Genomic DNA, 14,288 nt, shown 5'->3' with positions numbered 1-14,288 from the left:
CAGCAATGTAAGTCAATTTGTGAACTTTGGCACCAGGCGACCTTTAGAAATACAACAATATACAGAATTTACAAGCAAGAGTAGCACATGCAAATGGTTTGGCTCTGTCTCGCTCTTGGATTAGAGCTGCAGAAAGCATTATGGAGAATGCTTTCACAAAACAAATTAAGACTGTTACTTAAATGTCACAGCACACTATTGTATTTGGCTACAGATCATTACACCTGATACCAACACTTTAAAAAACTGTAATAACTTGGGAAATATTACATTGAGTGCCCACATGTATAAAGGGAAAATAAAAAAAATTGAAGAAAATGGGTTCTTGAAGTAATTTAAACATCACTACTCCACGACTAGAGGGAAAGGTCAAAATTTAAGTAAACTGAAAGGAACATGAATGGCAAAATAAAACACACAAACAGAAAGATGAAAAGACCAAAGGAATGGCTCTGCATACACAACATGAAAGCACACGTGCTTTGGGCAAATTTTATTGCTATCCCAGGATTTAGGGGAAAGGGAGAGGCAATGAAGATACCGCTGGGAGAGGGATCAGTTCCTCTACATGATGGTGCTTTGATTTTGTTACCTTCAGTGTTGGTGCTGCTGCTGCTGTATATATTTCGCAGGCTACCAACACGATTTAGTTTCCACGCTTTGCGTTTGGCTGCATCCAGAGAGCAGAAAGGGGAGAGAGAAAAAAGAGAAGAGTAAAAGAAAGAACAGAAAAAAATGAAAAAAATGGGAGGGGAAAAAAGGTTGAAGCAGCATATGAAGTAAAATACAAGCAAAAGCCTATGTGGGAAACAGCTGCACACATGTTGCCCAGAGTAAAGCTTTTAAACAACTTGCTTTTCAAGCAGAAAGAAGATTCTTATCAAAAGCTCATAACTTCTTAAGAACTTTAAACCAGAATACTTAATCATCAAAATGTAAAAGCTAAATAAATAGAAAAGGTATTCTCCTCTAAGACAAATGGTATAACCACAATCACAGTGGTACCTCGGGATGCGAACAGGATCCGTTCCGGAGCCCCGTTCGCATCCTGAAGCCAACGCAACTCGCGTCTGCACGGCGTTTCGCAACTCGCGTCTGCACAGCGTTTCGCTGCTTCCGCGTATGTGCGTGACGTCATTTTGACCCTCTGTGCATGCACGTGCGGCGAAATCCAGAAGTAACGTGCTGCATTACTTCCGGGTCGCTGCAGAGCGCAACCCGAAAATACTTAACTTGAAGCAAATTTATCCCAAGGTAGGACTGTAATTCACAGTAGCCAGTGCGACACTAGAAACTCCACTTTTCCAAAATAATAAATTCGATTGCATAAATCCTGATATTTGGAACCATAAAACTTTTACTCCAGGTGACAGAGCAATACATTTAGATAAGCCAAACGGCCACAGATACGTTTTTATTTGCCTACATGTTATTAACTTAACGATTGTTTTAACTTACGCTGATGTTGTCCGTATGCAAATTTTACTTTTTCAGACACAAAAAGTATAAATTCTTGTTTGAAGGGCAAGGTTTAAGTGATGCTGTTGATGACTAGCTACTCCTTTTGGTTTCCAAAGGATTTTTAGTATTATTTGGGTTACTATCATTTATTACTTATTTAATTTCCTTCTTTGAGGGAGCTCAGGCTTCCTACATGTTTATTTAAAAGATTTGTATGCCACGCTTCAGTACTGCCACCCTTAGAGCGGCTAACAAACCAACACTACATGTTCTGACCACAAGCCCCATTATCTCTACAGCAATATTTTGAGGCAGGCGGGAATGGGAGCTAGTGACTTTGCTCAGTCATAAGGCCAGAGCATGGTTCAACATTATGAGAATAAGCCTCAGTGAATGCTGGCCTTGTGGGCTCTTCATTTCCACTGTCAACTCCTGGTGCACTTGAGGATGGGTTTGGAAGCTTTCACTTCTGTTTTAGTGCACCTTATTACATCCTCAGAAGCAAACACAATGGCATAAGATTATGCCTCAGCAGGGTGGGAGGTGGGGCAGAGGGACACATGAGATGTGCATCGATTTCCTTCACTAGTGTCATCATTTTAGTGCTCAAAATGTGTGACATAACATGCTTGTGTGACTGGAACTGGGTGGGAGGAGGAGGAAGGGGGAAGGCAGGTGGTGGGGTCATGATCCAGAGTTGAGAGATGAGGTACATCAAGGTCCTTGTTTCCTCTACTATGCCCATTTGCAATCAGGATTTGATTAAGCCAGAAAACTTGGACTCAGATCTGGTGCTGCTGTTGGTGACTTACAGGTCTGTCCAAAACAAGTCAGTTATCAAAATTGTGAGTGACGGGGCATGACAGAGACCAGGGTAGGTGAATTAGAAGGTTGACTCAACTTTTGCCCATCCTGTACTCGGTACAGCACCAGTTCAGATCTGTTGAGCAGAGTTGGGGTAGTCATGTGAATTTGATCCCTCTCATCAGAAGGCCAGTCTACTCTGTGACCTGTTTTGAGTATTTGTTCTTGGTGCTGGGCCATCATGGCAGACTGGAGATGGTGTTTGTGTGCTCCCTGCTGGTTGTACAACACTGCCCTAGCTGAACTGTTGGACATGGTGTTGGAGAACCCCTCCAGTGTGCACTGAGTGACTTCAACATCCAGGCTGAGGTGGCCTCCAGTGTGATACTTTGGGACTTCATTATATCTATGGCAATTATGGGGTTATCCCAGTCGATCAGTGCTCCAAGTAATTTGGCTGAACATACTCTTGACCCGCTCTTTGTAACAGAGTTGGCTGGCTTGATTCCATTAAGTACCAATGAGTACTGTGCTCATTGTCAAGAACAGATCATACCCTGGTGAGGTTTGGTATAGCTGTGGCAGTACCACCCAAGGGTGGAGGGATGATCCACCCCTGAAAACTTACAGAATCTGGATGCCTTACCCTGGATGATTTTCTGGTTGACATGGATGGTGCACCTGTCAAGATTTGGTTTTGCCAGGGCATGGTGAGATGTGTAGGGCCACTTGGTGGGACTGTGGCTAGAGTGCAAGAGGAGGAAATCCCGATGTGAATCTGACTGAAGACACGTGATAATGCACTATTATGTCTATAATGTGGTAATGATGGCAGCAAGGAAAGATTTTTTTTTACATTGGAATGAAGGAGGACCATAGCTTAGTGCTGGTGCAGAAGGCCCCAGGTAAAATTCCTGGAATTGCCAGTAAAAGAATCTGGGAGAGACTACTGCCAGTCAGAGTAGATGATAGTGTGCCAGTAAACATGTTTAAATCACAATTTTTAAACCAATCACAAGAAAGGAAAAAGGAGAAAACCCCACCCATATATAACATTTCCCCCCAAATGTGGGGGAACAACAGAAGGAGAGGAGAGAGAGGAAAGCGAGTTGTGTTATTTCAAGCACATGAAATGGAAGAAGCAATGTACACTAAATATGCTCTTTATGCTCTTCTGGGAGGAGCACAGAGAGAATAAATTCTATGGTGCATCTAACAGCGAAACCAAACGTATTGGTCTCTACAGCCACAGCAGGTGATGGAAATATCCAATGGTTTGTCTTGGATGGCACATTCTTCCATTGTCTCTCGAGACAAGATGGATGCCAACAACACATGCTCACGTTAACTTAAACAGTACAAACACCCATCCTGTGCGAAAGGTGCTATTTTCTGTCTTAAGTGTCGGAGTACAAGAAGTTTATTAAAACATGCACATTTTTAAAGCACAGTGAGGATTCCAATACTAAACTGTTTCCAGAACATCACCTCAGAATACTTTATCATTGGGTGGCCCAACACCATATTAATAATGCTTGCCCCACACTGCTAGCAATTCAAAGAGGGGTATAACAATTTTGATGGAGCCTCTTTGGCAGGGGCTATACAGACCAAGACTGATTTAGAATAAGACAGCTTTATATATTTGCATGCTGCACCTCTAAGGGACAAGCCACAAATTATGCAGGGGATCTGTAATCACACGTCAACTATGGCAATCCCAAATTGGATCCAGGATTGGTGGGCAGTGTTGGCCATTGGGACTGGTGGGCCAGAACACTGGTGGAGCTGGAGCCCAAGCAAGGTGATACTGACTAATTTGCCATTATGGATCAGCCTCTACTGGGAAGGGCATAACACTGATCAAAATCAGTTTTCACTGAGGGAAGAAACCAGGACTTATATTGTGCCCTCTGCCAAAGTATGGCCAAAGCAGCAGACTTGAGGTGGGAGAGTTCAACTGTGGACACAGCAAGAAGAGGAAAGGGTTTAACACCATCACTATCCCACCCCCACAGCAAGGCTGTCACTCTGATCTAGTTCAGGATTCCTACAGCTCTTTTAAAAAATAACATGGATCAAGATCCTGCAACATGTAACTTTGTACAATATCTTATCTGTCAACCGAAGCACAGCATTATTCATTCAGATTCATAACAGCAAAGTACTGTTTCGTGCCTGAATAAACAGTCCAGTCGTCTTCCTGTGTTCTGAGGTGGTCTAAAAGTGCAATGTTCATTCTGATAGACCAGGGGTAGGCAACCTAAGGTCCGTGGGCCGGATGCGGCCCAATCGCCTTCTCAATCCGGCCCGTGGATGGTCCAGGTATGTGCTTTTACTTAAAATGCATCTCTGGGTTATTTATGGGGCATAGGAATTTGTTTTGTTTTGCAAAATATAGTCTGGCCCACCACATGGTCTGAGGGACAGTGGACTGGCCCATGGCTGAAAAAGATTGCTGACCCCGTGACAGACTTTTTGTGTACACTTTCTAAAGCCCTGGCAATGGGTTTTGAAACACAGAATCTAGGTCTGGCCATGGAGGAAGAAATCTGGTGATAAAACAACCTAAAATATGTTGCAGTACAATTGAATTTTGTAACTTTAATATGCAAGTATGCATAAATATAAATTATGCCCAAGTTCCACCTGCCTACTGAGATTTCACCACGTACTTCAAGCTTACCTCTGTAGAATGAGGACAGAAATACTGTCAAATACTGTCACCCTCTTCTAAACAAAAACTGGGATTATCAGAATACAGTGGTACCTCGGTTTAAGAACAGCCCTGTTTACGAACTATTTGATTTACCAACTCCGCCAAACCGGAAGTAGTGTCCCGGTTTACCTCGGTCTTAGAACGGAAGCTGAACAGTGGAAGGGCACCGGTGGCGGGAGGCCTCATTAGGGAAAGCGTGCCTTGGTTTAAGAACGGTTTTGGTTTAAGAACGGACTTCCGGAATGGACTAAGTTAGTAAACCGAGGTACCACTGTACTGAGCAATGCATATTCTGTACTATTTAACACACACACAGGCCCAACTAGATGCAACACCCATGTACATATGCTAATACTGATTTAAATGATAGCTGTGAAATTCCGTTTGTATATGCTGTTAATATTGTTATAACTAGCACAAAATGCAACACTGCAGCTGGCTCATTCAAAAGTTATAATAGGAAAATTCTAACCCTTATCTGAAGATCTTGTGTAAAATTCTCCTGATACAAATGCTGAAGTTTTCTGGACAACCCTTTCCCCTGTAGGTGTTTATCAAAATGAGGACCTGCAATCTGCCCACAATCAATAAAATAGTAATTATCGTAACTAGAAAATGAACATCTATACTGTATATCCCATGATATTAAATGTCCTGTGACTGCTTTCCTACCAATAATATGGCATGCTATATTTAATGACAGCAAGGGGGAAAACTGCATACCTGAATTCTGTAGTTGCTTTCCTTGTTTGTTTTTTAAAGAAAGAACTTATGCTGAGAAGGCTTAATAGATAAAAATTAAGAAAGAGATTTTTAAAGTATTACAGCTTTTCTCTTAGAAAAGATTTGGGAAACCTCAGTAGGAATTATGCAGTGTGGGGTCTAAATTCACCTGTTGAAAACTTTTATTCCTGAAAATTTACATATAAATAGGTAACGTCTAGGCACAGCACCCTGCTGCCAAGGAGAAAATCTGCAGTACATAAAACCCCTTTCCCAATTGGCTCCATCTTCTATAGTTTTTCATGTTTCAATCACATATTAAAGGATTGGTATCAATATAAAAGTACTAAATCTTCAGCTTTATTCTCTGTTAGCCTGTTGATGAAATGATCAACTTTGATGTGTCAAGTGTCATTCCTTTTTCTTTTAAAAAAATGAATATTTAGCAGACAAAATACGTTTATGAAATGTGCAACATCAATTACCCTGGCAGTTATCTGCAGTGCTATGCTCTCTTGGCTAGCACCACATGTTCCCACCAGAAAAAGTCAAAGGCAACCTTCAAAAGGTTGAGTTATGGGAGCAACTCAAATGGTCTTTGCTCAGAAACTCACATGACAATTAGGAGACTGTCTTTATTTTGGCATGTTATTTCCAAGTAACAGTAATCATGAACTCATTAATAATCTCTCACGTTAATGCTATTAGGCATTTGTATGTCTGCATCTGAAACATCAAACCAAAATAAATTTATATTTAATAACGGCATAAAATCTAGTTACTGTTTTATAACTAGTTCAATATATGCTTCCATATGTATGAAAAAATACACTACAGTGGTACCTCTGGTTAAGTACTTAATTCCTTCCGGAGGTCTGTTCTTAACCTGAAACTGTTCTTAACCTGAGGTACCACTTTAGCTAATGAGGCCTTCCGCTGCCCGCGTGCAATTTCTGTTCTTATCCTGAAGCAAAGTTCTTAATCTGAGGTACTATTTCTGGGTTAGTGGAGTGTGTAACCTGAAGCGTATGTTACCTGAAGCGTCTGTAACCTGAGGTACCACTGTATTAGATACTACAAGTTCAGTTTCCATTTATTTCTAAATTATTTCAATTCTGAACATTGTAGTCCTAATTTTTCAATTAAAAAAAGCTTTCCTAATTTAGACATGTAAAATACATGAATGGTGCTGAAGCATATCCACACTGAACTGCGATAGGAACAATTTAGCAACGTTTTGTCAAAAGAGACTTGTCCAGTAAAGTAAGATTAGCAGCTAGCTATCTCACAGGTTAGATGAGACTGATGCGTCTCTTTGCAACATAGTCCTCTTCCCTCCCAGGTCCATAGCTACCAGCTGTTCCCTTTCTGTCCCTGGAGCCACACGGCAAGTTCCCATGCCCAGGCTCTTTGGCTGCTCACGACACTAGGGCCTCTCCCCTGCAGTATATTTTCAAAGCACATGGCTTTGTCATGCCTGATGTGAAGCCTTGTTCCAATCCTCCATTTGTAGAACACAGCAAGGAGGAGGACGGGAACAAAACTAAAATGAGTCATTTTATGGTTCCCTCATTTCCCCCCAACACAGGATTTTATGGTCTGGTTCTCACAAAAACCAGGTAAAATGGTGAACTTCCATTACACCAATTTAGACTGCAGGCTCTTTCAAACAAAAAAAGTCCCTGTGCATTATAAAATAGCATGCCAGGGAGAAGGAAAGCTAGAGGCCTTTCCTCCAATATCTGGTTTCCTACATGCAGGCATGACAGGCCCAAGAGGCGAACCACAAAATGGCAACCTCCCCTCTGCCAGGGTGCGTGAAGATCTACATCAGGGAAAAGCAGGGTTGGGGTGGAATCAAATCTACCTTCCCCAACAGTTGAAGGAGGAATCAAAGGCTGCGGCCGGTGGTGGACAGGGCCCACTCTGAATCATGCTGGATGGTGGAGATCGCAGAAGGCAGCCCATGCCTTTTCTTTCCTAGAGGTGTGGAGGTGGCATTGCACAGCAGCCTCTCAGCAAAGAGGAGGCACTGCTGATGGTCTCCCCCACACTCCTAGGGGTGGGAGGAGTCCAGCAGCTCCTCCTATTCACCAAGAGACCACTGTAGATGCAGCACTGGCAGGCCTGCCAAGGAGGTAGCAGATCTGGCCTCCAATGAGTGTACCACAGCAGTTGCTGCTACTGTGACAGCAGCAATAGGTGAGGCATTCTTTGAAGATCAAATCTGCTGCCCTTGTGGATCCTGCCACCCAAGGTGGTTGCCTCACCTTGCCTCATGGGTGGGCCGGCCCTATGTGCAGGGGTTGGCTGGGGCTTTAAATGAATTATTCAGTTATGCAAGGTCCTGCTACTGCATCTGCTTACAAGACCTATATCTATATCTTACACTTAACTCCACGTTTCTGTTCCTTAGACGACTAAGTCACTCTTATTCTCAGTCTTCTCTCCTCACCTGTCTTCCCACTCAGCTTCTTAGGTCTCAACCTAAGGACAAAGTTCCTTTCTCTTTCCTGCCAGTAGTACAAAGGATTACATGGGCTGTTGGGTTCTGATTGAAGACTCAAGTTGCAAAACTGCTCCTTTCTTCCTGCACAAGATTTGTAATCGTAACTGCCAAAACACTATCATTATTTCTTAAAAGCTTAATATTGTCAGCCTCACTCTTAACTATTTTAAGTGAATGGGCTCTTTTTAAATGCTACTAACTGTTCACTACAAGAAAATATGCCTGTTCAATATTCTGAACTGGGTTGCCAGTATAGCCGAAACAATTAAAAAGTTAGTTGCACAAGAATATTCTTATGTATATTCACTGCTAGTTATATGGAAAATAACCATGATTTACTTGATGTAAAGAAGGGTAATTTATATTGCATGTTCTTGTAGTTAAAACATTTCATATTGATTGGACAATTCATTTCCTTTACTGTTTGTACCTTTTTATCTGAAGAACAGGACACTCTTCTAAGTCAGTAGTACTAGCAAGAGTGATATGTGGTCCAGAGCAGACTTGCTTACATCACACGTCCTGCTGGATAAGGGGCTGATTGTAGTAAACCAGAACTGTCAATCAAGCAGCTGCCTTTGTCAGCTTTTATAATGTGTTTGTGAGAGGAGGATCTTTGGATTGTTATCTGGAGGTATGATCTTATGAGCCCCAATATATGCACACTAAAGAATGACTTCTGTTTACATTTTCTAAGACTATACCACATGGGATTATTTAAATATAAGATGTGGTATATGTATTTTGGAAAATGAAGCAAGAGCTCTACTGCACTCGTACGGCTCCTGACTGAGGCCAAGGCGAGGACAGGTACTCTGCTCCCCACGGTTCAGTTATTCCTCCTTCCTGAACATGACAGTTTTCAATACTAAACAGGCACAAGGCTTATAGATGGTTTCCATACGTTTCATAACAGGTCCACAACATTGTACAAAACTGTTACAAAATGGATCAAATAAATTGCTTACCTTTTCTTTCATTTAAACCAGGAAACCCTTTACTGAGTTCAGGCCAGCAGAAAATCACAAGTAAATAAAAATTAAAAATTGTCCAGTAGCACCTTAGAGACCAACTAAGTTTGTTCTGGGTATAGGCTTTCGTGTGCATGCACACTTCTTCAGATACACTGAAACAGAAGTCAGCAGACCCTTATATATAGTGGGAGGGTGGGGTGGGTTTTTCTCAGAAGGGAAAAACCCCACCCCACCGTCCTACCCTTCTGAGAAAAACTGCACCCCACTATATATAAGGGTCTGGTGACTTCTGTTTCAGTGTATCTGAAGAAGTGTGCATGTACCCAGAACAAAGTTAGTTGGTCTCTAAGGTAGTACTGGACAATTTTTTAATTTATTTCGTCTGCGTCAGACTAACACGGCTACCTACCTGAATTTATGTAGACAGTGAGACAATAAATTATGAAGAGCTGAGAGCCTTTTTGGGAAGAAGCTGCTCTATGTAAGAATTAGAAGCTGGTAGGATTTTGCTTGACTATAAAGTATGGTTTTATTTATCTGCTCTATTCTGCACGAGTCAGACAGCATTTAGTGTACTAAATACAATTTTGGGCACTACACTTTTGAGAATGATATTGGAAAAAAGTGAAGCGTGTCCAAAGGAGTGCAACTAGAATGGTGAAGGGACTGGAAACCAAATCCTGCGAAGAACAGCTAAAAGAGCTGGCATGTTTAGCCTGGAGAAGACAATTAAAGGGGAAAACAACAGCAGCCTTCACATATCTGAAGGTGGAACAGATATGTCCTCTGTTGTTCCAGAAGTCAAAGATCAAAGCCAAGATAGTCCAGATTGTCTGAAGGCTGCATTTGCATTTTACAATCAAGGAATATCTCCACAACTTCCTGTTTCATCACCTTTCAGATCAGGATGAAATTCTGTATCTTTGTTAGTAAAAGAAGACTGCAAGATAAGATGTCCAGAGGCAGCATATACGGTATTAGACCAGGAGTTGGTTGGGGGAGATCCTGCCATATGGAATCTCCAAACAGATAAAAAATTAATCTGGATTTTTAGTGCTCATTTTTAGATGGGGCAAGTATGATTTGCAGTCTATATTTTAAACCAGAGGTTCTGCCTTAAATGGTTTTAAATTACTTGCCTTGCCCCGGGTGCTGACAACCCACGCTACGCCACTGGGTAGGGCTGATGCTGCAATTCTGTTACTACCAAAAAATCATCATATATCAGATCAAAAAAAACCAGAGGAAGGTAACATAGAAAACACTACAATGCAATAAGCTGCAACATTATTATCAGGATACTCCAGAACTACAGTTAATAAACAATGGCAGTTTCAGAGCAATGGGCTAGTATGGAAGGAACCAAACACTTGCCAAAGATTATATATCAAGGTATTGATTCCCAACAGTCCACCACTTACAAAGGAGACACTCAAAGCAGCTTATAGAAAACACAATATAAAACAAACTGTAACATTAAGAAATAAATAAAGCCAAGTTCATTAAAAATACAAAGGTAGTAATGGAAAGCAAATTGGGAAGTTTTTTTTAAAAAAAATCATTTGAACAAATCTAAGATCAGTTTACATGAAGCATTGAAAGAAATGTTCTAATTACACCTGAAAGGAATTTACTGCTTCAAAGATACCTCAGAATTTGTGCTCAAACTTTTCATGACATGACTATTCATGTGATTTTTCCATTTAAAATTTAGGATTTTCAGGAATATCAACAATTTTATTATTTTAGCACTCTTCATTAGTACATATGATTCAGAAACCACAATGTCTGGCATATTCTTCTGTATTTAATATTTAATCTATATTTAAAATAACTATTCCTTCCAGTTTGCTAGCAAAACAAAAATATTCTACAATCCCTTATCATTAACAAAACTTGTTAGTGTCATCACTGATCTCAATTTGACGGCGTCCTTTGGTGATTAGATAAATAGTTCTCAGATAGCTGATTAAAAAATGATGTAGCCGTTAGGTTGTGTGTCTAAGCCTTGTCAGCCATGTTGGGTGTTAAAGTGTGCATGAATTACATCCCTGGAGTGTGCTGAACAGAGCTGATTAAAAGAGGAACGCCACAGCCCTCAGCATCAATTATGAGAAATAATAGGATCTTTCACCTAGACTGGATAAAAGGGGCTGTGATCAAGCCAGAATGCCACTCATATCTGGGAAATATCACCACAAAATAAATAACCCAATTCATTCATACTATTTTCCTTTCTGAAGGAGGTTTCAATGCAGTAAGAAAATCTAAGGTCACACATACACAAGACCACATTTGAATGTTATTGTATCAGGTACATTTCTATAAATAAAGCAAGTTTCACATAAATACGAGGCTGTTCAGAGAGAAATAATTTAAGATCACAGCACTAACAAGGGCAATCATTATTAAAATAATAACCGTGTCCTTCTGTCTTACGAGTATTCTTACTATGCTTCTATAAATTAGAGAATAATTTCTCAGGAGTTATAGCTATGTAGAGATTCTTTTGTACAATTCAGCAATACATTGTAAAAAACAGGTACATCTTCTTCTTTTATATATTATAAGGGCAACAGCAGTGAACCAGTTCACATGTAATGGTAAGCCAAACTATGACTTAGCATGAACACATGAGCTCCTGCTGCTACTGCAAACTTTGGGCTTAGCATGTTGTATGGACTAGGGGCAAAACTAGGCTTAAAAAAGACCCAGTTTGATGACCCAAGTCAAGCTGGCAAAAATTTACCATTTGCCCGATAATAAATGTTGGAAATGTAAAGAAATGGAAGGAACATTCTTTCACCTTTGGTGGGCCTGCCCAAGGATTAAGGCTTTCTGGGAAATGATCTACAATGAACTGAAAAAAGTATTTAAGTACACCTTCCTAAAGAAACCAGAGGCCTTTCTCCTGGGCATGGTCGGCCAATTGGTGCCAAAGAAAGATAGAACTTTTTTTATGTATGCCACAGCAGCAGCAAGAATACTCATCGCAAAGCACTGGAAAACACAAGATTTACCAACCCTGGAAGAATGGCAGATGCAAGTAATAGACTATATGGAACTGGCAGAAATGACCGGCAGAATCCGAGATGAAGGAGAAGAGCAGGTGGAAGAGGATTGGAAGAAGTTTAAAGTCTATCTACAAAAACATTGTAAAATTTATGAAGGCTAAGGGCATTGTAAATGAAATGAAGGGGTTCTAGTGATTAAGATAAATAAGAGTATAAAGGGAAGGATAAAGGATGAATTTGAATAATAGGATAATTGCTGAATTAATTTTAAAAATGGAATACATGAAAGGAAGGCGGGTGGAAGTAAGGAAAATAAGATTTGGAAGGGTATTAATTTGAAACAGAGTTTTTTTTATAATGTTGAACTTTCTTTTTCATGTTTTTTAGTTTTGTTTCTGTCTTTTTGTTTGTATTTTTGACGTGTGTGTTTGTTGGTTTTTTATTGTTGTTAATTTTTGTGAAATTTAATAAAATATCATTTAAAAAAATAAAAAATAAAAAAGACCCAGTTTGGCAGCCTCCCCCCCCCCATGTATTTGCTCACGCGCACACACAGGCTGCAAGATACAATGATTCCCCTCTGGAGGCTTCATCCAGGGCAACCCCCCCCCCCGGTAGGTACGGCACTGGTCTGGACCCATATTTGTGGTTTGTCTCATTCCAGACAAACCACAAAATGTAAAGTAAGGCTTCCTCTTGATTTGCAGCTCATGGATTGTCTGAAGTGAGACAGACCATGAGCCCAGGTTCAGACTACATGCTAGAACAAACCATGAGTTGGCTACAGGAACTCAGCAGCAGCAGAACAAAGCAGCTGCAGTCTCCTCTCTAAGCATGTTCATGCTAAGACATGGTTTGGTTTCGCATTCTGTGCAAACTGGGACACTGTGTGGGAATGAGTTGTTTAGAAACAGACATATTCAGTGAATCAAATACTGACTACAACAAGCTCCAGGAACACAACCCCCCCACTCCCAGTAACACGCAACAGCTATGGGAATGTCAAAAGTGATTAAATAAATTCAAAAGATATCCAGGCAGCAATATGGCATGTTTTCTGACTGCTTTTTAAATGTAAAGCTTATAAACATGCATATCCACTTAAAATACATTACTAAACTCCAAATGCAACTTCATTCTTAGATTTCCGTGTTTTAAAGAGATAGTATTTTGGCATCTTAGTAAAGAAAACCAAGGGAGAAGGTGGGCAGAGGGGAGCAGAGTGAGTTGGCTTGCCCAAGTCATGGCTGGAGCCCTCCTGACTTACCATATTTACTCAAATGTAATGTGCACCTTTTTTGGCCAAATCATGTTGCAAAAATCAGGGTGCACATTAGACTTGATGGCACCAGCAAATATGTTTTGGTTTCAAGGTTTTGAAAATTGAGGTGTGCGCATTCGATTCATGTAAATATATTATTTATTTTTGTGGTGGTGATGGAAGACATTTTGTTGTAAGGCCAACTTTTATTTAGTTAAAACGCTTCACTTAAATTTGAGTATCATGTTCCTGTTTCAATTATTTGGTGCCCAGGTTCCCCATATATGTATACTTAAAAATTGGGGGGGGGGGGAAAATAAAAATAATACAGCCTAATTAGGTAAGAAGTTTTTAAGGCATTCTACTTATTCCCACTCCATCCCCGCAAATCTCAACTTAATTCAATGTATTAACGTTACATATTTCTAGGTTAGTATTAAAACGTCAAAGTGGACATATTAAAACAAGAGAAATATAAAAAGGTGTTTATTCTGTAATTTGGATTTCTATTTTTTCCATAAAACTAAATGCTATGCTACTAGACTGACAAACCCATCCAATGCAGTTGGATTGTTCATTTCAGGGCTTTCTCTGCAGTGGAGCACTGCAGATCCTTTATAAATACAAAAAAACTCTTTAGCCATCTAAAATGTCTCTTTATGGTAGCTTTAAATTATACTATCAAATTTCAAAGGCAATGATCAGCTAAGGAAACTAATTAAAGGTATAATTATTTAATGATGAGTAGACATGCCATCTAAAAAGGCCCATAATTACTTGACTGTGATCACTGGACCACCAGTTTCAAAAACTGGAAAATAAG

At 40.2% G+C, this 14,288-nt stretch overlaps 1 protein-coding gene across 4 annotated transcripts in view; it reads right to left on the bottom strand.

Annotated features, from left to right (window-relative positions):
* The window catches only part of AGAP1 (ArfGAP with GTPase domain, ankyrin repeat and PH domain 1), a 306,162-nt gene that overhangs the window by 56,573 nt on the left and 235,301 nt on the right, over positions 1 to 14,288 (bottom strand). For 3 of the 4 annotated variants that reach the window (XM_081909457.1, XM_081909458.1, XM_081909456.1), the window contains one exon: positions 593 to 670. The exons of the other annotated variant lie outside the window; for it this stretch is intronic. In XM_081909457.1, coding sequence (XP_081765583.1) covers positions 593 to 670 — 78 coding nt within the window. The remainder of the gene's footprint in view (positions 1 to 592; positions 671 to 14,288) is intronic. 4 annotated transcript variants of the gene reach the window in all.

Source organism: Podarcis melisellensis (genome assembly GCF_964234715.1).
Source record: "Podarcis melisellensis genome assembly, chromosome: 1".
Taxonomy (NCBI): domain Eukaryota; kingdom Metazoa; phylum Chordata; class Lepidosauria; order Squamata; family Lacertidae; genus Podarcis; species Podarcis melisellensis.
The sequence above is the reverse complement of the archived record's forward strand: the minus strand, read 5'-3'. Positions and strand labels throughout refer to the sequence as shown.